Below are 22,934 nucleotides of genomic sequence, written 5' to 3' on the forward strand. Positions count from 1 at the left end.
TCAGCAAGTCTTTATTTATTTAAACAGTCATAAAAATCAGAGTGGGGCGTGAAAACCCTTTTCCTCAAGAGCCCCAGGAAGGGAGGCACTCCTGGAGCTCACCTGGCCAGGAAGGCGCCCAGCTGGAGATCAGAGCCCAGCCGGGGGCGGGACCCAGGGGGATACTCGAGCCTCAAGCAGGGACTGTGCAAATGCTGAGGTCACTCGAAAGTGATGGGTTGAGGGGTCTAAGCCCCAAGCACCGAGGTGTCCTTTGTGGGCAGCCATTAGGAGCCTGCCCACTGTGCCAAGGGTGCACACGTGTCCACACATGCCAGCTCATGTAGAAGCAGGGTCCCTTGGCAGAATCAGGGGCTCATTCTGCAGCTTCAGGAAAGAGCTCAGAAAAGTCTCTGAGAGCCCAGGGTAGGGAAACGTTGGGAGCTGGTGTTCCCTATGGACCTTTGGAAGCCAGGCCTTCTTGCCTTCGCTGGAGAACCTCAATGACACTGCTGATGCCATCTTCAGGAACCTGGGGAAAGGGCAACGCCAGGGCTGACTCGGGCCAGGGATGCCCAGCTCCCTAAATCGGCTGGGATCTCTTCCTGCCCCCATCTCTGGGACCTTGCAGGAACCTCCAGCCCAGCCCAGGCACTCACCAGGGCGTGGTCAAAGTTGAAGGTGCTGATGTAATAGGCAGAGATGTCAGCAGCCGCCAGAGGACCTGCGATCTGGGCCACAATCCCACATTCATCTGAGGGTTGGAGATGAGGTGGCTCAGTGCAGATGCTGTGGACACCCACAGGCTTGCCCTACCCCCACTACGGGGTTAAGTGATCCTCACCGAAGCCCAGGGGCTGTCCCCCGATGCGTACCATCCTCCACAGCTCTCCAGAGGAGCTGGTCAGCAGGAGGTCACTGGGGAACCTGGTGAGGCAGGTGGGTGACAGGAAGGGCGCTCGTGCATCGATATCTACCCTGACCCCCAGGGCAAGTCCTCCTACTCACCCCCTCTCCCTCCCCTGAGGCCCGCTGAGGGGCTAGGGCCTTCCTGGGGCCAGAGAAGGGGTGACCTACTTTTTCTGGGTCTCCGCATCCATAACAATGGAGATGTAGCCCTCGATGAGGGAGAAAGCGAAGAACGGGATGGAGCTTGACTCAGGACCACCTGAGGCTGCCTCCTTGGGGACCCTGAGAGGGACGGCAAGGTCAAGGGCTCCGCCAGGCACACGGCCCTCTCCGTTTCCTGTCTGCCAGACCACAGAGGAGAGCCAGAGTGGACGGCTCTGGGAAGGCCCTTGTGAAGGACGAACCCTAACTGCCTCGGGCAGGGGCCTGACTGGGTGTATGCGGCTGTGGAGTGGTTCTGTCAACACCTCTGGCTGAGGGCTGCCGGGAACCAAGACACTGGGCAGGACACAGAAGACAGAGGGGTGGGTGAGACAAAGGTCAGAGTGCACGGAGCACCGTGTGAGGTCAGAGGTCAGGGGCGTGCATGGCCCACCTGTGTGAGTAGAAGAGGACATCGATGAGGGTGGTGGCAATGGCCGGCAAGGTCTCGGGGTCCAGGGTGAGAACACAAAACCGGTTCTGCGGACTCTGAATGGGATGCACCGTGGGGCTGGGCCCTGCTCAGGATACATGGCCACAAGGTGAAAAGGCAATCCTAGGCTTGGGCGACCCCTGGTGGCTGGGAAGGGAAGGGCCTGGGTGTACCTACCAGGTGTCAAGTGTTATCTGCAGGGTCAACAGAAATATCCATCCCATCCCCTTCAAGGACAAGCCCTCCTGTGGGAAAAGGTCCCACCTAAATCTGGGTGCTGGAGGGCAGAACTTACCATGCTGGGCTCGGGGGAAGCCATTGCTGGAATCATCCCTGGCAACAGGCACAGGCTCCCCGCCTACTTCCCGGTAGATTTGGAACTCCTGGGCCAGCGTGTGGATCACTACAGATAGGTCCTGCTCCCGTACCTGGGTCAAGGCAAATGACACACATTATGCAGCTCCAGGCACCCTCGAGTACGGCCTGTGTCAGCACCTGCCCAAACCTACCAGGATGAAGTCTGTCTGGTACGTGGACAACATCAGCACAGACACGTGGTGCTCAGCCAGTGGGGCGATGACCGACCGGGCGATCTTGGTAACTCCAGCAGCCTGCATCACCGCACCACTGTGGGACGATACGTTCATCACCAGCCAGGTGGCCTCGGCCACTTGCAGGAACTCCGATGGGGGCAGCTCTGTGGGCAGGAGGCACACGCCCGGTTAGTGTGAGCCTCCGTGAGCTCTAGCAAGGCTGTCTTCTATCCTGTCTGCCTTGCTGTGCATGCTGGTGTTCGCAAACTCGTAATCAGCTTCAAGCCCCAGCTTCACCATTTCGCTGCGTGACTTGAGGTAAGTGGCTTTTCACTGTTTGTTTGCTTTGAGACTGTCTTAAAATGTAGATTAAGCCGATCCTCTTGCCACAGCCTCCTAAGCACTGGGATTCAGCCCTGTTTAGTCTGTTTCCTATCTGCAAAATGGGATATTCTTGGGGACTTTTCTGTGGCTACCAGGCTTCATAGTACCACCAGAGGGCGCCGTGCAACCCAATGATGGAGAGGGGCTCCCATTGCTGACAAGATTTCCCTACAACACAGGGAAACCAAGTCCTTTGGGAGGGAGGCTAGGCCAAGCTCTAAGCCTCGAAGGATAGTCCAGGCGGACAGAAACGGGAGCCAGAAGTCCGTTCCCAGGTCCCAGTGTTGAACAGGGACAAGGGCCAGGGTGGCTGGTGTTCACCCAAGCACCGCCAGGAGGCCCCAGGACCCTGCTCTGGGCTAGCTGCCTGCTCCTGCATTCCTTCCCCAACCCTGAGGCTCCTAGACTTCCCCGGCCAGTAAAGGAGGAGCTGGCTTTCACTGGCGAGATAATTCTAAGAAAAATAATGTCCATGGTTTAAAACAGCTACAGGAACCCCTTAATCTGGACTAAAATTGAGAGACAGCCTCCCACACACACACAACACACACCTTTCTGGCCTGGGACTCACACCCAGCCCTTCCTGGGCTTTAAGTTTACAAAGCTCTCATAAATACTGTTAAACTGACATGACTATATCTTACATAAGAGAAAACTTAAATGAGGGGTGGAGGATTCGAACCCAGACTCATATGCCTTTGAGACCTCAGGAAGCTAGATCGATCCCTGCACCCGGTAAGAATGCGGCTTACTAGTGAGCAAGGCGCCAGTTCCCACCTTTAAAGCCCTCCTCGTCCACCATGAGTGTGTAATCTTCCGGGGTCTCCGTCAGGCTGAAGAACTTGCACCTAGTGGGACGGAAAGAATTTCAGGCTGGAGCGAAAGGGCAGGAGAGGGCAAGTGAACTTTGTTCCAGCAGTAAAAGGACCCCCGCCGGGCGCCTTCCTGACCCGCCCTCAGGCCTCGATTCCTTCCCTGGTGCAACGTGGTCTGGGTCCCACCGCTGGGCTCTCCGGCTGTTTTCCAACTCCAGATCTTCCCTCCATTTCACACCCTAGACAACTCTTAACTTTACGAGAGGCGTCTGGAGAAGGGCTAACGCCGGGCTAGGAAGGCATGCCCCACTACACTGCCTATCCCAGGCGGTTTGCACCTTGACAAGCCCCGGGAGGGGACCTCTCCGGGCCGGATAGGCGGCGTCTCAGAAAAAGGGTAGGCCCCGGCCTGATGGTGGCCAGAGCGGACAGCGTCTCCACCCGGTACCCGCTACCTTGCGATGACCCTAATCCTCCGCCCCTGGCCTAGAATGACAGAGGAGCCCCCACCCGTCTGACCTGTGCCCCTGAACCCGGGTGCGCACCGGCTGCGATGGGGCAGGAAGAGCAGCTTGATGAGTGGGTGGGTGTAGAGCCAGAGGCCCTGGCGGGCGACACTCAGTACCCGCACCCGGTGCTCTAGGATGTGAAGTTCCATCGCGGATCGCGCGGCCACGGCCCCGCCGCCAGCTAGACCAGGCAGGAGGCGGGGCGGCGCCCGGCTTAAAGGAGCCGCGGTGAGGGGCTCCACACCGCCCGCTACGCGGCGGCCCCGCCCAGCCGAGGACCCACTCTCCGGAGGCCACGCCCCACAGCCTCTACGAAGTGACCACGCCCCCACCGGAGTCCTGCTTTCCCGGCGCTGCGGGCTGCCCTCGAACTCAGCCTTGGCCTGCTGCACATTCCTCTAGCCTCAGTCTGGGGATCACGGCCTGCTCTCACCCCTCGGTGGCCTCCAGGCCACGCCCCGGCTACGCCCTTTCCGCTGGCTGCGGGCGGTGTTGGATTTGGGAACGTGCCGGAAACTCGGGGTCCAGTCTAAACTCCAGACTTGCACGTGGGGCTTTATGGTTGAGGCCATTAAATCGCGGGAGGGCTTCGAGACTTGTTGGAGTTCGGCTGGAGCCGGAATGCAGTCCACAAAGCTCCGGAGTGAAGGCCAGAGACCCGCGCGCTGTACAGCTGGGTGGGGCCTTTGTCCTTCCTTTTACTGCTGGGGGCAGGGACTGCAGAGCTGATGAGGCTGATAGGGACTAAAGATCACTAAGCTTGGGCTGCCCAGGCAGGGTTGGTATCGACCTTGCCATCGTTTTGACCAGCAGAAACCTGGCCTGTGTGCCCCAGGTTTTTAATCACCAGAGTTGAATGCTCCTATGACCTGAGCAACAGACAGTGGGCTCTGAAGCTTGAGGCTATTGCAGGGAAGCAACCCAGAAGTACCTGAGCTCGGAAAGTCCAGGGCTCAGACACTAAGGGACCAGGCTCGTGCATTTGAGGCACCCTGGGTATTCAGGCAAGAGACTTGAGCCCTGTAGAAGTCTCTTTAAAGCTTGTCACCATTAGCAGAACTCAGCTGGCCTGAGCACATCTACATCCACTTCAGATCCAAGAAGGCCCCAAGCACTGGCAGACACCCAGGTATGATCAAGCATCTGAGGGTTTAAGAAGACCCCAAGGCTGAGCAGGAATGAACAAGCACAGGTTGGCTCATGGCAGGACACAGCATGCTCCAAGGGGCCCTAATTTGGCCCAGGCACTCAAGCCTGGGCTTGGAGGCTTTCAACAGGGTAGGGTAAAGTCGGCCTCAGACGTGTTTGGGACTCAGCAGGCCCATTCAGGACTTCATGGTCTGGACCCTGCACCACAGGCAGGCGGAAGCTGCCTCAGCCCTGTTCCGGGCTTTTCTAGCTCCAGATGATTCTCATGGAATCCTGCATCCACCACATCCTGGCTTGTTCTCTGAAGAACTCTGGGTGGGGTGCTTTCCAAAGACTGAATCCATCCACCACGCAGGTGTAGAGAGCAGGAAAACAGGGCCGAGAGGCAGGAGGCAGAGAGAGAGAGCCTCCCAGAGCCTCTGGTGGCCACTCACTTCTCTAGACTCAGCGTCCCCAGCTGAGCCAGGACAACATGTTCTAGGCCCGGGCTGTGTCTGCAGTGAGAGTCTGTTTCTCCCTCCCTGTTTCCTCCTATGGTCTGGCCCAGCTTGGTCTCAGGCCAGGAACAGCCACTATTGTTTGACTAGAAAAGCTGCTTCCTCAGCAGAAGGGGGGCCTCTCCCAGGGACACCCTGTTCTTGCCATTGCCAGTTATCAGGCTGTCTCTGAGCCCCTGCCTGCCTCTCCATGGCAGTCTGGTCACTTGGGTGAGGGGTTTGGGGTCAAATGGTTCTCAGAGCGGGAGAGCATAGAACTCCTTCTGTGTCAGGCACAAGGCCAGCCTAGCAAGTGGAGCATGTCAGCAAATGGAAAGGAGCGCGGTAAGGAGGGAGCCATCTCCTTCCTTACCTGTCTGCCGCTGGTGGAAGCCTGTGTCACACACCTACAGTGCCTCACCCTGGTGGCAGCCCCGAAGCAGTGTTGCATGCTCAGAAGTTAACCGGGATCTGAAGTGGCATCGAGGCCTGGCCCTGGAGGACAGCTCTGAGCTGCCTGTTCAGGGATTCACCCCACACCCCCAATAAAAAAGCAAGGACCAGGCCAGGCACACATGTTTAATCCCAGCACTCAGGTGGAGCTCTCTGAGTTCAAGGCCACCGTGGTATACAAAGTAAGTTCTAGGACAGCCAGGGCTACACAGAGAAACCCTGTCCCAAAAAAGAAAAAAAAGAGCAGGGGCCTTGGGGATTATTCCCAGCTCTGCTGCAGTGATTGGCTTCAGTTCTGGAGAGTGACTCTTCTATGTCACAAGATAGACATCAGAGATAGGTTGAGAGAGAATAGAGCCTAGGACAGCAGCTGGCTCTGGACTTGGTGACTCCTGTATCAAATGTATGTTTCAGAGGGTTTCCTGCTGGGCTGGGGACCCAGGATAAAGGGTGGTGTCCCTTCTGGACCTCTAGGTGCTCACCAGCTCTCTACAAGCCTGTTTATTTCCGTACAAAACCATGTTTCTATTTTACACAAAGAGTACCCCACCACTTCCCCACATGTCGGCACCCTGGCCCTGGGGAACATCCCCTAGAAGGATGGGGCTGAGTAAGACCCAACCCATTGGGCCACAGCTTCTGCCTGTGCTGGCTGGGCCAGCTCGACTCAAAAGAAAATAAATAAGGAGGCTTGGGCAGAATCTGTACTGGGCCCGCCAGATTCTGTCCCAGTCCAATGGCCAAGCAGTTGGGCCTTCAGGTACACAGGGCCTGGAGTGCTGTCAGTCTTTGAACCGTGTAAGATGTGTGGAGACCCCACCTGGAGGCCTGAGCTCCCGCGTTACAAGTAGGTGTCCTCACTCTCCTGGGAGGTCAGGCTCTCCTGGGAATGGTGGTAGGTTAAGTCCTTGGGAGCAGAGTCCTGGGGGACTGAGTCCTTTGGGGACAGATCCTGAGGAGGACACGCATCTCCTGAAGCAGTCATCACTGTGGCTTGATTGGGGCCTAGGGACTTGTCCAGCTGCCCGCTGGCTTTTGTCCTCCTCTGCTCCTTCTGGACCTGCTTGGGTGGCTTAGCTTTGGAGCTGAGGAGGGCTGCATCTGGGGGTAGGCGTATGGAAGGTGACGGTTGCAGGGTAGGTCGAGGACCAGGCTCTGCGTCCAGGATGGCCTTGGCACCATGCATCCTGGGCGGAGAGCGACACTCCAGCTCACCACGGGTCTCTTGCCAGCGCCGCAGCTGGATGAGGTGCTCCCGCTCAATCTGGCGCTCTGTCACAGGCAACTCTATCACCTTTGGGGCAACAAGGGGTGTGTGAGCACCAGAAACAATGACCTTTCCCTACTACCTCCAATCCTAAGCTCTCCTGCCCACCAGCAACCTCTGACTGTGCCTGCTACAAGCTGAGCCCCCGAAGGCTATGGTTGTAGTTTGAGTGCCAAACAGGAGACCTACCGTCTCAGAGGAGAAAGTTGCCTACAGCCCACAGGCCCCCACCTTCCATCTTGGACAGAAGGGGCAGGGCCAAAATGGGCAACCCCACTCCCAGCCAGTATTGTCTCCTCCTGACCAGGGCAGCCTGGCTATCCAGATTTCAATGCCAGCTCCACTATGTCTCAGCTGGTTACTAAGGGAAGTCACTTTGAGATTCTGCCTCTATTTCCTCAAATGTAAAACGGAGACAACGCTGGAAGTGGGTACAAAATGGCTTTGTGTGTCTGCCCCTGCAACATGCACTAGTACAGGCCTCCCCCCACCCCACCAGAGAAGCTGGCCATGCCTGTCTCTTCATTTGTAGCCCCAGAAAAACATATATATATATATATATATATACACACACACACACACACAGAAGGCTGTAGATCACAGCTCTTCTCTATTCCCACAGTGAGCTAGCTAAGGAAGGCACCGCAAAGCTGGGCCTCTGCACCCCACTCGCCTAGCAAAAGGATCAGGTCCATCCACCCTGACCTGGGCTGACCAACCCTTGGAGCAGGGCTGTATAAGGCCTCCTCCAAAGCCATTGCCAAGCTCCCCTTCCCTCCAACAGTAAGTGGGAGGTGCAGGCCACACCTCCTGAACCAAGAAGGCTTCCTGCATGATCTTGGGGCTGAGGCTCCGCAGCTGCTCGATGGTTTCATACTGGCCCTGGCAGGCTTTGAGCTTCTCGGGGGAGCCTAGTGCATGCTTCAGCAGTACCAGCCCCACACGGAAGATGATCTTGACTCCTGTATGGGGCAGGGGATGAGTCCAAGGGAGGCTTGTGGGCTTCTTTTGCACCCCCCACAAGCCAGCATAGCTTGGTACCTTCACAAAAGAACATGTCCCAGACTCGCAGCACAGAGCTCCAAGGCAGGGTACGGGCAAAGGCACACATGAACCACTCTGTCATGTACAGCAGAGGGTCGATCTTCTGGCGGCTAAGGTGCTTGTGAGCCACAGGGGACACCTTCTGTAACAGTGAGAAGAGGATCTCGCCATCCAGCTGGATTGCCTCCTAGGAAACATCAAGGCCACAGAGTCATGACCACAGCCCATAAGGGCTCCTAATACTGATTCAACATTAATTTAGGTAGCAAGAGCCTAGAGCACTGGAAGACGGAGGTAAACAAACCAGACACAGAATTGAGGGTGAGGGGGGACAATGGGGCTAAGTATCCCAAACAAGGAATAGGAACTGCAGCCTGTCAAGGACAGGAAAGAGCCATGCATGGGCTAAAGGCTGAGGGAAGGCATTCTGGGGGAACAGAAAAGAGCTTCAAGCAGAGGGTCCCCTCTACCCCCCCCCACCAATTCAAGATGGGGTCTCTGTAGCTCTGGCTGTTCTAGAACTCATTATACAGACCAGGCTGGCCTTGAACTCAAGAGCTCTGCCTGCCTCTGCCTCCCAAGTGCTAGGATTTAAGGCTTGCGCCACCATCGCAGGATCAAGCAGAAGCTCTTAGGCCTTTGTCAATGTCAAGGTCAGGAGGAAGGAACCAGGAGCCCTGAGGAATTCTGATCCTGCCAATGGAGACCCACCGCCTCAGAGAACATCAGATGGCCAGAGGCAGAGATGGAAGTATACTGTGACTGATGAAGCTGGTGTCTGAGTGGCCTCTATCAGGTCTTAGGACTGTAGCCTATGAGAGACAGTGAGGGCCTTGCAGTGGCCAAAGAAGATGTCCAGCAGGTACTCACCAGTTTCTCACTGTAGTAACCAGGCAGGTACTTCTCACAGACTTGTACCAGACACCAGAAGGCTTGCTGTGGGTGAGACAGACGTGAGCCCTTGTGGCTGGGGTCAGGTTCCCTGCCCGCCCGCCCGCCCGCCCGGGTCCTGGGTACCTCAGCAGGCATGTGCATGAGCAGCACAGCAGCAATGGGCGCCTGGGCCTGGCAGTAGCCCTCCTCAGGGCGGTAAAGCGTGTAGGCCTTCAGCACACGGAACAGGTCCTGCTGGCTATCGAGAGGACAAGCAGCAGAGGATGGCAGGCATGAATACTGCCCATCACCTCACCCGTGCTCACTGGACTAGACCTGCCTGGGAACCTGCCCCTCCCCGGAAAGGATGTGCTTACGGTCACCAATGGGTGAGTCTCCCCCCCGTGACCCAAGGACAAGGCACAGGGAGAAAGCAGGGTCTGGGTCAGGGCTGGACAGCAGATAGATACAGACTCAAGTGGGGCTAGCGAGGGCTACCTTGCCAGGCAGCTCTGTCCCCTTGCCCAATACGTCACTCCCCTCCTGTCTACTGTTTTGGTCCACCAACGTCCCTTACCCCTTTCCCTACATCAGCAAGGTCTAACCAGGAAAGCTCTAACGGCCTAAAGAGTACACAAGGCAAGCAGTCAAAGGTGGGTCAGCCCGCCACACCACCCAAGGTGAAGGCTAACAGCAGGGCTTTGGGTACGTGCTCCTAAGCTCACGCTTAGCCTGGAGCCACCTCCCAAACCACACGCTTAGCCTGCTTACCCATGGCCTCCTCGGGACACAAACATCTCATGGAAAGGGAACTGCCGGTGCAGGTCACGCTCAATCACATCTAGCCATTTGGGGTCCCCAGGAGACATGTCCAGCTCCTGGAAGCAAGGACATAATGTCAGAAAGCAGTCAGGGGAACTCCTGGTAGGAGACAACCATCTTGGGTATAGACTAGGCATCAGAGGCGCCCAGTCTCATCATAGAGCCTGGCCCTCCTGGAGACAGGTAAGAAAATGCATGGAGACAAGAACAGCAGAACCCTGGGAAGCCTGAGAGGCGGGGATCCTGGCTCTCAGAAGATATTTTTGGGGACAGGCTTTCTCTGTGTAGCTCTGGAACCTGTCCTGGAACTCCCACTCTAGACCAGGCTGGCCTTGAACTCACAGAGATCTGCCTGCCTCTGCCTCCCGAGTGCTGGGATTAAAGGTGTGCGCCACCACTGCCACTGACGCTTCTTATGAGCAAGTATCTATCCCTCTGTGGCCAGAAACACAGCAGTCAGGACTCTGTTTATCTAGGGATAGTGAATGCGTCCTTAGGACAGAGGCTTCTTCTTAACAATAGCTACAGATGTTACCATTGCTCAAAGCCAAACAGAGCTGTCTGTGGAGTATACATGGGACTCACAAACAGATCGTGTCCTGACACCCTGTTCACAGAGGAGAGAACTGAAGGGTCAAAAGGAAGGTGCTTACCCAAGGCCTCAAGTCTAGAAAAATGATGGAGCTGGGACATGAGAGCAGTTGTGAATCAGAGCCACCAAACCCCGTGTTGCAGGCATCATCTGCTCAGGAGGGGACTGTAACCCATCTAGGTACTGAGGTTTCAACAGTTTCACTTTCTTTTTCAAACCCTGAATGTATTTTTGAAAAGCCATGAAGTTCTCACAGAATAAAAAAGTTCTAGTCATTTGAAATGTCCTCTCCATCTGACTGTTGGCAGCATACGCATATTTTCTCAGGCTCACTGAGCTCCATGCTCAAGTCTGTCCATCTTACTCTGTGTAAACTCACACATCAATTTTCAGAAAATTAAGAACACACACAAAAGGAACAAGTACTAGTTGCCTGCAGGGTAACGCAGCATCTGGGAAAGTCCTGTGAAGCAAGGCCTTGGCAAACATTCCAGGTGGGTGCAGGCTGGGCTTTGGCCTGACCAACAGTGACTTCGTGGCCTGAGGTAGTGGTATTCAGAATACTAAAGGATTAGTGTGGTCTCTGACACACTTCTGTCTGTGAAGAGTGGTCAGGGGCAGAGCAGGGCAGCCTGGAGTTTACACTGTTGGCCTGGAGAGGCTCAAGCTCCTTGTTGGCAGCACTTGGCCCTAGAGGACAGAGCCTGGAGGGGTGGCAGCAGCGGACTAGAGAGTGGAATAATGGACTTCACTGCAGTTCTGCCACCCTATTCTAGTCCTTTCTCTCAGCTGTAACTCAGGCTTGCTTTTATGGTTGAGCTCAGTGCATTACTGCACAGCCCTTGGTCATCAGGAAGTGACCCTCAGACCACATCCCCTCCTCATGCCTTTAACATGTGCTCGCCTGTTAGGACCACAAGAGCCTCTACTGTGCCTCCTGTCTCTAGTGTGTCAGAAACTAGACTAGAAAGCAAATGGTGAGGAGAGACTCATGGAGTGTTCAAGATTGCAGGGCTGGGATTTTTCAGTGGAAGGAGTGGGTGTCACCCCTGGAGCCCCAGGAACCCTCATGTTAGGGTCTGTGTGTGTGTGTCCTGTGCACACCCCTGTACGACCTGAGCAATGCAGGCTTGCTTTCCTCAGGAAGAAGGTTCACTCAATTCTTCTGGTGGCTCCTGAGAACCCTAAAAGTCAGCTCCGGGGATGTAGGATCTGGCACCTCAGTAGCTAAGGTGCACAATCACATGTGGACTACTAAAGAAGGAAAAGGGTGCTGAATGCCACAGGCTGTTGCAGCTGCCAGCAGACCAGTGTGTGCTGGGATCACTGGGCCTGCTAGGAGATGAAGTCAGAGAAACCAAACAGAAGAAGAGCAGGAAGATTCTGCCAAGAGTGAGGAAACGCTAGAGGAAAGGGCCCCAGACCCTGTAGTGCGGGCAGAGAGGCCAAGCACATGAGCGGGTGACAACCCTGACACACAGGAGAGCACCTCACCTCATGTGCTCCCTCTAGATCACCACAGTAAGTCCTTCCGCACGTGCTTGAAAGCACTGGGCCCCCAGTACTTCCATGACGACCCACCACACATCTTCAGGGTTTCAAGAAGGCCTTTCTCAACAAATCTACCTCCTTATATGAGCAACCTACCAGCCATCTGAGGGGTGGCCAGCTCCTCTCTGGATACTATTCTAGACACACACACAAAGCTCTGTGCTTCTGCTGGGCAGTGGCGGCGCAGGCAAACAGATCTCTGAGTTTGAGGCCAGCCTGGTCTACAGAATGAGGACAGTCAGGGCTACACAGAGAAACAAACAAACAAAATACAACCGAAACAAAACAAAACAAAACAAAACAAAGAAAGCTCTGTGCTTCACTGCACTGTGGACACACTCCTTCTAGACAATGCACCCAGGAGGCTAGCTACTCGCAGCCTTCGCTCTCATGCCTGGGCCCTATGGAGCACCCATTCCTGAACTGCCAACTCTGACCAGGACAGAGTGCACTGGAATACAGGAGACAGAGCTACTAGAAGAGAGATTATACGTCAAGTTGCTCTTGTGGGACCTGGTTTTGGTGCTGTGCTGGAATATCCAATCACCCTGATTCACAGCTGCCTCTAGCCAAGTGCTGCCACCTCACCAGGCTCTCTGTCTCCCAGGGCCAAGTGCTGCCAACAAATAGCTTGAGCCCTCTCCAGGCCAACAGAGTAAACTCCAGGCTGCCCTGCTCTGCCCCTGACCACTCTTTACAGTGATACTGAAATATGAAGGATATCAACAAAGAGTTGGTGGCTGGCAGCTCTGTCTCACTGTCTATCATTAGTCCCAGTGGCCTGGAGGAAGCCCTGATGCCTGGAGCCAAGTCTGGAGGGAAGCTGGGGCAACCCCAGGAAAGCCAACTGCTATTATTGTTCTCCACGGCGAAGAGGCTCTGCAGTTCAGCTCGATAAATGGAAGAGTATTATGCCATGTCAGCCATGGGAGGGTAGCTGGGGAGCAGGATGGTAGGGACTATGGAAGGCACCTTCTGTGACCACTGATTGACTAGCTTCTAACCCCTCAGTGGCCCTGAAGACCACCTAGTGAACCATGTCTAGCTCGGCTTAGAGACAGGAGGCACAGTAGAAGCTCTTGTGGTCCTAACAGGTGAGCACATGTTAAAGGCATGAGGAGGGGATGTGGTCTGAGGGTCACTTCCTGATGACCAAGGGCTGTGAAGTAATGCACTGAGCTCAACCATAAAAGCAAGCCTGAGTTACAGCTGAGAGAAAGGACTAGAATAGGGTGGCAGAACTGCAGTGAAGTCCATTATTCCACTGAGGTCTGCTAAGGGTAGCACCTTAGATGAATAACAGCCTCCAGTAGATATGGTTCACTGACTGGGCCAGTGTGGGTCTTGAGCAGTCCGACTTGTGCCAATTGTCCATCTTACTGAAGTCTAGGACAGCACATGTGGGATCCACTGCCAGAGGACATGCCCAATTCCGAGACACGACAGGGAGGTGAAGTAAAGGAAAGAAAACTCACATCGAATTTTCCAGGGTTCTGCTGAAGTTTCACCTTGCCTCCTGACAGGTACTGCCAAGCCCGTCCCCGCAGAGAAGGTGGAATGCCTTTCTGGCACCGAAGACGAATCTGAAAGACAAGGACAGGGCTGCTCCTCTGTCTTCAGTGAGCTTTCAGTGAGCACACACGAGAGCAGAGGGGAAGAGCCAAGGGCTTTCCTACCCTGCAGTGCAGAGCCCATGACGGGATGGGGACTGCAATTAGACACGATGCCACCAAGTAATGCCAAAGTGCACGTTCTCTAATGACAACACGCGTGCTCCTGATGTTGGCCACAGAATTCTGGACCCAGAACTATAGCCAACTGTTAGTAACCACAGGAAACTGGTTCTGGAATTCCCTGCAGACACCAAACTCACTTAAATCCTTCTTACAAAGAAGCAGCCAGGCATGGTGGGACATGTTGTCTGTCAGATCTCAAACGGCTGACTGTGGTGCCCACTAGCCTATGAAAGCGAGTCCAGAGCTCCAGGTTCACTCAGTACCTGCGGCTCCTCTCAGCTCTTCTCAGCACCCTGCACCTGGAACTTCTGCAGTTCAAGGGCTTCTCTTCCTCCCCTAACTTCTCTTTCCTGTATAACCCTGTGCCATTCAGGCCTGTGCTCTTGGCTTCTGGTCTCCTCTCTCGCCCCGCCCCCTCCACTGCCCGGTTGTCTGCTGGCCAGGTCTAGTCTACCACGTTCTCTCCCTGCTCTGGACTCTTCAGATGCCTCTGGCTGTCCTCTCCCTCATATCTACAATAAAAACCTCAGCCATACCTGGAGTGTCATGTCCTCATTTTCATTCACATGCTTTGAATCTCAACACTCAGGAGCCAGAGGGAGGCTAGCCAGAAACTCGCTGTGTAGACCAGGCTAGCCTTGAATTCACAGAGACCCACAGAATAATGGCATGTGCTACCATGGCCACCCTACTATAGTCTTTTTTTTTAAAGATTTATTTATTTATTACATGTACACCAGATTGAATTGTAGATGGTTGTCAGCCACCATGTGGTTGCTGGGAATTGAACTCAGGACCTCTGGAAGAGCAGTCAGTGCTCCTAACCTCTGAGCCATCTCTCCAGCCCCCTACTATAGTCTTTTAAGAACACACAAAACTGTTTAGGGAACAAAGGGTATTAAAGGGAAGGAAAGAGGAAAGGCATACAGATAGGAATATGCTCAATATACAATATTAAATTTAGATGGAAACTTGAAAACAAGGAACAGAACATTTTTCCTTACAATAGGGAAAACTCTTTGTTATCACAGAGTCAGAAACCACCTGTCCACTGTGCCACACAGGCGGGAGGGACACATCCCCGTGCATTTCCTACCCCGCTCGTCCCTCAGGAACTGATAGGTGAAGGAGGTGGGCTCCTCCGGGTTTGATGCCCAGATGAAGTTCTCAGGGCAGCTGCCTGACCTCTCAGGTGGGTGAGTGCAAAGGCAGAGGGCCTGAGTCTGTGGGATGATGGCAGACAGGGCTGGACTGAGACAAAGTGACCCTCCTCTACCCCTGCACCACGCAGCCTCACCTCCTTCAAGATCTGAATGACATTACATGTTACTGCGCAGGCGTGAAGAATTTCCATTGAGGGGGTGTGCTTAGTGGGCTTTCCCTCCACCATCATCCCAGAATGACACTGGGCACAGAAAGGCCAAGGGACTCAGTGGCTACCTAACTTCTCATCTGGAAAGCCCCTCAAATAGTCCCATTAGAAGCCTCAGAAGAGGGACGCAAAGGACCAGGCCTTCCTGATGAGCAGCATAAATAAGAGGAAAGTTTCCAGAGTTCAGAGCAAGTTAAGGACCAGGAAGGAGACAGACACCAGGCTGTAGAGTGCAGTCGGCAGGGAAGAGCCGCTGGCCACTCACAAGCGCCGAGCTAGAGCTTCTGGCTACTTGAAACCGGGGAAAGAAGGGAGCGGAAGAGAACTGCATCAGACACTGGGGACAATTTCCTGTTGCTGTGGGCAGGTTTTGGAAGTGGGACATAGGACAGTGTAGAGACACAGGTGCTTCAAGATCCCACATTTGGGCAAGGACAGCATGAGACAACCTTCTCTTAGCCTGTCACACACGCCTGCTGCAGGACAGTCCTGGAGTGTATTCAGACCACTATGGTGCCCTCATGGACACCAGGGCCAGGGCAGGGGATGGATAGTCAAGAGCACAGCCAGTCTTTTCCAGATCCCTACTCTTTAGCACAAAGGTACTAGAGATGGTCATCAGTCTGCCTTAGGGAGGATGGACAGAATGAGTTAGGATAACACAGGAAGAAGTGTGGCCAGAATACTCAAAAGGTTATGACAAACTTGAAGGGGGTCACTGATGACAACTGAGTGAAGCCACACCCTTGGCTGCTGAACTGTGGGAGGGCAGAGCCCTGACTCCCTGCAGGCCTTCATTTCTGTCCCAAGCACAATTGGAAGGCGGAGGAAGGCACCTTCCTGGCAGGGCTACAGGTGAGTCCAGGAGGAACGCTGGGTCTGAGCCCACCTCCCAAATCAGTTATTATCCTTCCTGTGTTATGACTTCCTGAGTGGAAGAATCCATGCTTCCAGAGCCAGGTAGGAGTTACCCAGCAGAGCCCAATGTGGCTACAGCTGCGGCAGCAGTCTTGGTTTGGGCTTCTGAGTACAACAGGACAAAGCATGTCTCTGAAGGCCTCTTGCTAGGTAAAGGCAGCCCGTGGCCTCTACCCACAGCGCCAGGGTAGTCAGAGGGAAAAGGAAGGGCTATGGAGTGCTCTCTGGCAGGATTACCAACTGCTACAAAAGAGAGGCACAGAGCTAGCTAGCTACAGCTCAGGGTAAAAACTGAAGGAAAGGACTCCAAAGTGAGCCAGGAGAAGTTAGCCAAGAGAAGAGTAAGTGTCCTAAAAACACCAAGTTTGCCAGGTATGGTGGCACATGTCTATAATCCCAGCACTTAAGAGGAGCAAGAACCACAGCAAGGTGGAGACCAGCCTTATACACAGCGCAACATGCACACAAGACAGTACACATTGTTGGGGGAATGGAAGGGAGGGAGAACAAGGAAGAGAAGGGAGGGGGAAAGATTCTTTGCACATGCTAAGCACATATCCTATCACTGAACTCCACCCCCAATCCTGCACAGAACAGCCTGTGAGCCTCTCCCCCTTGGCAGTGTGTGAAGCATTTCCTGTTACCACCTTGTAAGGATCCTCATAAAAGGTTTATCACTTCCACTAGACTAAAAAGAGGAAGACGACTTGTTCTAAATTACACAGCTCACCATGAAGACAGTGTGTGAGACTGAGCCCACACTCACTCCAGACTTTCAGCCCTGGCCCAGCAGCCCAGTGTGTCAGCTGTTGACAGGGGGCAACAGGCTAACTTTGTAGATTGCAAATGAGACTGGCCATGAGAAGCCAGGAGTGATTAAACTCTGCAAAGGGCTCCCACACACTTCAAAGAGGTAGGTGGGTGTGGTATTCCCATAGGATGAGTAAGCCTTACCTAAGGACAGTCTAACTAGAATGAGTATTCTCATTTTTATAAAACTACTTGTAAATTGTAGGGTTACTTTTCTCTCTTCACTCTGGCCAGGACTTGTCTAGGTGGTAAAGAAGGTCCTACTATGGTGGTCAATAGGCAGACACTAAAGTTTGCTGCCTGGCTTTAAATCTGGACTCCTAGGTCATTGGTAAAGCAAGAGCACCACTACTACTAACTTCATCGGGGTGTTAGCTAGATTACCACAGTCAATACGTGAACCCTAAAAATACTCCCACAAGTTAGCTGCACCAACATTAGGAAGCTCTTCAGCCCTTCTTCTGGCAAAATTACCTATGAGGGCTGTAGCTACAGGGTCTTTGAGGTTTAACTCCAGGACAATGTTCTATGCAGCTCTTTTCTGACGCCACACGTCAGGTCCTAACTTTGGCCCTGTCCTGAAGTCAGCTTCCGCTCCCCACCTGACCAAGAAGGGAAGTTGGAGAAGCCCCTACTTTGTCGCAGTCATGAAGTCCATCCCCCTTCCTCCTCCTCCTCCTTCTCCCCCTCCTCCTCCTCCTCCCCCTTCCTCCTCCTCCTCAGACTCCCAGTCCTAGGCCCGAGGCCAGGCTCCTCACCTTCTTGTGCTTCTTGGCCATCCATTTGTCCCAGTTGTTGAGCATGTCCAGCCACTTGGACTCCCTCTGCCTCAGCACCTCCAGGGGAACTTCCTCCAGCCTGTGGAGGCAGAGGATCAGATGTGTCAAGACAAGCAGACCTTGGCTTTGGTCATCCCTGTAGCCCACTGCACTCTGCCTCTATACCTCCTTCCGGTCTGCAGACTCATGCATGATGCCCTACTGCAGACAGAAGAATGCTGCCCCTGCCACAACAGTCAGAGGCCAAGACACAACAGGTGCAAGTGCCTACTCTCCCGATGTGTCAAGGGGCCAGGGACATCTTGCCTCTCTGGGGCAAAGGCTGATTGTGTGTCTTTGTGCACTGAAGTCAAGCATTCCTGTCTCAGCAGGCCTGCCTTAGTAAATAAGCTTCTTCAGGGGCCAGCGTGCTAAGAGTGAAGTTGGATGCAAAAACTAGTCAAACAAGTACAGAAATAACATGCTCACCTCTTCACCTAAGCCAAACTAGTTACTCAGACTTTTCCCAATTACACCCTGCTCTTTCCCACCTCTTAACCTCTACTTGTGCCAATCCCTGGGCTGGAATGTCCCCAAGTGGTCTCCACCTATTAAATCATACAGACATTCCAAGTCCCTTCAAATGCCACCTTGTATATGCACACACCTCAGTACATAGACTGAGTAGCTGTGTCAGTTCTGGGCATGCTAAACAGATTCTTGTCCAGACCCCTTGTAGAATTGACATTCATGGGTGCCGAGGCTCAGCCCAGGCAGATCAGCACCAGGCAGAGGTAGGCTGGGGGAGAAGTCCCTGTCTTAAGCAGAGAGCACAATCACTGAGTAAGCTTCCTTAAGGTGTAAGCCCTGAAAATCCTCGAGTTCACGGAACTTGCAAAGGCAGAGAAAAGAAGGAAACTACATTTGTAGTGAAGACATTCTATGTATGACTTCTTATCTGGCCTACAGAGTCAGGGCAAAGCAGACAAACAAAGAACACAAATGTACGTGTACAATTCTCTCACATACTCAGTTTCCTTAAGTGCATTTTAAAGTACTGTATTACTGAAATCTTACATTTCTTTGTTGTGTTTTGCGAAGCGCCCCCCCCCTAAGAAAGTACATGGTCTGGTGATATGTGTCAGTGATAGAGTGGATGCCTAGCATGTGCCAGGCACAGTGTTCAATTCTCAGCACCACCAGAAAAAAAGAAAGAAAAGTAGTATTTTATAAACTGGGCATAATCCTGGCCCCTCTAGAGGCCAGTTTAAAGCCAGCCTGGGAAACATGACATCCTGTCCAAAAAAAACAAAAACAAAACAAACAAAAAACCGAAAGTACTTGGAGACTGGAGAGATGGCTCCACCAGTGGTTAAGAGCACTGGCTGCTCTTCCAGAGGTCCCAGGTTCAATTCCCAGCATCCACAAAGCAGTTCACAACTGTCTATAACTCTAGTTCCAGGGAATCCAACTCTCTCACATAGACATGCAGGCAAACAAATAAATGCAAATGCCAATGCATATAAAACAAAAATAGATCATTAAAAAAAGTTAAGTACTTTACAGTATTAAGAAAAGATTAATTAACGATGAGGAAACAGGCTCAGAGAGGTTAACATACCCAGGGAGGGTATCCAGCTAAGAGGGAAACAGAAAATCAGTAAGGAACCTGGGACTCAATTCCAAGTAAGATACTATATAGCCCAAAGCTGGCATTCAGTCCTATTTGACTTCCCGGAAAGGGGCACAGGGTAGGAGGCCCTTGAGGCAGTTCTGGGGAGCTCTCAGGAACAGGACATGATGAACTGGGCCTGGCCCAGGGTTGGAGTTTCTGATTCTCTCTGCCGGAAGGAAACCATGTTGTTGTGACTTTCACTGGTTGCAAGAGCAGAGGGAGGGGCACTGGGAGAGCTGAGGCTTCCAGGACACCGAAAGGCAAAAAAAAAAGGCAAGTCCTCTTGTTCAGTGTACTTTATCTGGGGAACTGAGCCTGAGCTCAGTCTTGGAATAGAACTTGCCTAGGATAATAAACTGACACTAGTCACTGTACTTTAAACTGTTATCTCTCACAATCTAGAGGCAGAACCAAGGCACAAAGATTCTTTCTCGCTTGGATAAGAACAAAGCAGTGCTCCATCCTTTGGATGAAGTAATTAACAAGAGGATATACATGTTCAGACAACCCACAAACACCCAAGAAGCAGAAACCAAAGGTCCTTACACACCTCCACCCCCACCACAATGACGTGTATATCAGTAACACTATTCACTTCTGCAACAAGTCAGGGATGAGTCTTCTAGTTAACTAAACAGAGAGTAGGGTGCCCACGACTCAACAGGAAGTTCTAGCAGTTATGGATGTGATAACATCTGATTCAGCCCTCTGTGCAGATAGGAAACTAAGGCTCAAAGATGAGACTTACAACTGAAACTGCTAGTTGCCAAAGAATCCCCACGTGATTAAGTCCCTGCCTACATGACACTTAGACCCTGGGGTCTGACTTACTGGTAAAATATCACTATAGGGGCTCAGAGATACCTTTTTTCCCAACTGCAAACACAGGGGAACATGCTGAAAGTTCTTTCAACTGATGCCAGATGATAGCTGTGACAGTTTCAAAGCCCCAAAGTCAAACATCAAACCAGAATTCAAATAGGTACAAACAAAAGGTCATGTTTCCTGGATTCTAAGACAGCACTGACTCTAGGCTGTACCAATGATGAGGGAGCTCTCAGACAGATAGCTGCTACTGCTCTCAGGGTGTGTATCACCCAGAAGATCTGTTTTAAATTTAAAACCTTAAACACTCATTTAAATGACTTCTCTTCCAGTAAAAGGATGTAATCTGGATGCCAGGAGGGTGAGCATGGAGGCCTGGCTGTCCCTAGCACTCAGCACATTCTTTCTTTCCTTTCTCTCTTTTCTCCTCTCTCCCTCTCTCCCTCTCTCCCTCTCTCCCTCTCTCCCTCTCTCCCTCTCTCCCTCTCTCCCTCTCTCCCTCTCTCCCTCTCTCCCTCTCTCCCTCCCTCCCTCCCTCCCTCCCTCTCTCCCTCTCTCCCCCTCCCCCTCCCCTCCCCCTCCCCCTCCCCTCCCCCTCCCCTCCCCCTCCCCCTCCCCCTCCCCCTCCCCCTCCCCCTCTCTCTCTCTCTCTCTCTCTCTCTCTCTCTCTCTCTCTCTCTCTCTCTCTCTCTCTCTCTCTCTCTCTCTGTCCTGGAACTCTGCAGACCAGGGTGGTCTCAAACTCACAGAGATCCACCTGCCTGCCTCCCTAGTGCTGGGATTAAAGGCAAGCCGCCACCAACGCCCAGCACATTCTCTAACTACAGGTGGGTATGTCTTCCCACACAGGATGTCCATTTTTTAAAAATCAGCCTAAAGTGTCAGGATCCTAGAAAGGATCTGTCTGGATGAAGGAATTCTTTCTACAACAGCCAAATCCCACCGGGGCTGGAGAGGTGGCTCAGCAGTAAGAGCACTGGCTGCTCTTCCAGAGGACCTGGGTTTGGTTGCCAGCACCCACAGGGCAGCTACCAGGTGTTTCTAATTCCAGTTCCAGATGATCCAATGCCCTCTTCTGGCCTCCACAGGCACTGGTACACAGACACACATACAGGCAAAACACACATACACAGTAAATAAAAACAAAATCTAAAGAAAAATAAACACAAGAGCCAACAAGCTAGCCCCCTTGTTTGTCTGTACGTGTTTTCTTCTATACAGGGACAGGCTACACTGCGAATTGACTTTAAAAGGATACCATGAGGGGAGTTGAGGGATGAAGCTGGGAGGATGGGAGTGTTTCAAACAGCATGGTGGCTTCCTCCTGATAGTGCAGTGTGTGAGCCAATTACTAGTAGTGAGAGAGAGGTTGACTGGATGTTCTTGGGGGGTGGCTCAGATCAGGAGCACACTCGATTTCCAGAAAACCCTCTTTCCTGATGGTGGTCTGAGAGGGTTTCCATAACCAAAGAGCTATTAAGAACAATCTCTGGGACCAGCCCTTACTGGAACTGCACCGACTAGAGCTTTACCTCCAGGACAGCCATCTTATTGCTGAACAGGTTCTCCTGCTATCTTCTCCCTATAATTTCAACACCACCTTCTGGTGCTACACAGTCAGTGCTCATGTCCTCTTACACCAGACATACACATGCTTATCCCTTGTCTCCCATCTACCCACTCTTGTCTGAAGTGCTTTCTTCTCTGTCAGCACCCTTTCAAGGCCTCATACACCATCAAAACCCCCCCACAACAATAGTAACATCAACAACAGTAATTAGCATTTATACATCATTTACTACTTAACTAATTTTTCTCAAGATTTCACATGTGTATCACATGTGCATTTCCGTAATAACCCCAGAACATGTAACTTTCCCCATTAACAATAGAATGCCAGACCTACAAGCATAGCTGTAAGAAGCAAGCTGAGATAAACCCAGGGCTGTGTGGCTCCATGTTCTTGACCCTTATCCTATAGTCCTACACATTCAGAAGTCAAGCCCTCAGCATCCTCACAGCCTGTTGACCTGTGTTCTTACAACTACAGTGGTTAGTCAGCCTATGTGTAACACTGCTCAGTAAGGCCTAATAGGATGGGTAGGTATTGCTGGCAAGTACAACCTCAGCAGGAGATGGCAGACCTAGGCGATTTGCTGTTTGCCAATATCCCTACCTCCTGAGGAAGGAAGCTCAGAGAAGATAAAGGAGGTAAATGACCACAGATCCTGCCAGGCTCCCAGACTCCCAGGTCTTGCTGCGTTGTGCCATCCTATAGCTCAAGGTGGCAGTGATACTTCATATACCCCATTCTCTGCAAAGTCTCCCAAAATTCAGAAGTTAGAGGCTTCCAAAGGCTCAGAGGGACAAGTCCGGTTCCTAAGGTTCCTGGAAGTTTCTCTCCCCAGTCCTTTTAGACTTCTGCTCTCAACTCCTTGGCTTGGCAAACTCAGTAAGGGTACTGCACATGCCCAGAACCCTTCTATCTTTGTGGAAGATATACCACGGTTCCCCTCCTACAAGCTTCGCTCCTGAACCCTAAGCAGACGTTCTTTCTAAAGTCACAAATCACAGGACTGGTGCTTTTCATCTCACTCACCAGGGATGCTAAATGGGACATGGAAGACAATAAAGAATGGGGACGCCCCTGAGTCAGCCTACCTAGGAATGCATTACAGTTCCTCAATCTACCAGCTGGAAACCAAGACCTGGTGCTTCCCCCTCACCTGCTGATTTCTGGGTTTGAACCTTGGGCCTTGTGTATGATGTAAAAAGGCAGCCATCACTGGGCTGCATCCCCAACACTTTAGTGGGACCACAATACACACCTTGTACAGAGGACTGCAACGA

At 52.7% G+C, this 22,934-nt stretch overlaps 2 protein-coding genes across 4 annotated transcripts in view; both read right to left on the reverse strand.

Moving 5' to 3' along the window:
• On the reverse strand, positions 1-4,407 carry Castor1 (cytosolic arginine sensor for mTORC1 subunit 1). Of its 2 annotated transcripts, XM_005068925.4 has the most exons (9): positions 3,800-4,376; positions 3,217-3,287; positions 2,032-2,219; positions 1,818-1,950; positions 1,484-1,607; positions 1,057-1,170; positions 824-906; positions 639-733; positions 1-511 (listed from the first exon to the last, which is right to left on the reverse strand). In XM_005068925.4, the coding sequence occupies exons 1-9, from the start codon at positions 3,910-3,912 to the stop codon at positions 434-436; spliced, it is 999 nt and encodes a 332-aa protein (XP_005068982.1). In that variant the 5' UTR covers positions 3,913-4,376; the 3' UTR covers positions 1-433. The 2 variants fall into 2 exon arrangements, 1 of the variants encoding a protein (XP_005068982.1); XR_002382488.2 differs by lacking the exon at positions 1-511 and having other exon boundaries at positions 1,484-1,669; positions 3,800-4,407.
• A 1,920-nt stretch (positions 4,408-6,327) lies between these two features.
• Positions 6,328-22,934, reverse strand: part of Tbc1d10a (TBC1 domain family member 10A) — a 28,982-nt gene continuing 12,375 nt past the window's right edge. The window contains exons 1-9 of one of the 2 annotated variants that reach the window (XM_040746814.1): positions 17,771-17,808; positions 17,585-17,684; positions 13,466-13,573; positions 9,797-9,903; positions 9,170-9,284; positions 9,023-9,088; positions 8,150-8,339; positions 7,916-8,070; positions 6,328-7,135 (exon numbers count right to left, since the gene is read on the reverse strand). In XM_040746814.1, the coding sequence (XP_040602748.1) occupies positions 6,683-7,135; positions 7,916-8,070; positions 8,150-8,339; positions 9,023-9,088; positions 9,170-9,284; positions 9,797-9,903; positions 13,466-13,573; positions 17,585-17,684; positions 17,771-17,793 (1,317 nt within the window). In that variant the 5' untranslated portion in view covers positions 17,794-17,808 and the 3' untranslated portion in view covers positions 6,328-6,682. Of the gene's footprint in view, positions 7,136-7,915; positions 8,071-8,149; positions 8,340-9,022; positions 9,089-9,169; positions 9,285-9,796; positions 9,904-13,465; positions 13,574-17,584; positions 17,685-17,770; positions 17,809-22,934 lie in introns of those variants that run through there. The other variant, XM_005068923.4, reaches the window with a different exon arrangement.

The sequence above is a fragment of the Mesocricetus auratus genome, unplaced genomic scaffold (assembly GCF_017639785.1).
Source record: "Mesocricetus auratus isolate SY011 unplaced genomic scaffold, BCM_Maur_2.0 Super-Scaffold_100006, whole genome shotgun sequence".
In the NCBI taxonomy this organism is placed as follows: Eukaryota; Metazoa; Chordata; class Mammalia; order Rodentia; family Cricetidae; genus Mesocricetus; species Mesocricetus auratus.

What these genes read in the sequence shown, in the direction of transcription:
- Castor1 (XM_005068925.4), bottom strand. Translation starts at nt 3,912, where the DNA reads ATGGAACTTCACATCCTAGAGCACCGGGTGCGGGTACTGAGTGTCGCC. An exon ending in TTCCTGCCCCATCGCAGCCG is followed by an intron (nt 3,288 to 3,799) that starts GTGCGCACCCGG and finishes CCGTCCCACTAG; the next exon opens with GTGCAAGTTCTTCAGCCTGA. An exon ending in CTTCCCCCGAGCCCAGCATG is followed by an intron (nt 1,608 to 1,817) that starts GTAAGTTCTGCC and finishes TATCCTGAGCAG; the next exon opens with GGCCCAGCCCCACGGTGCAT.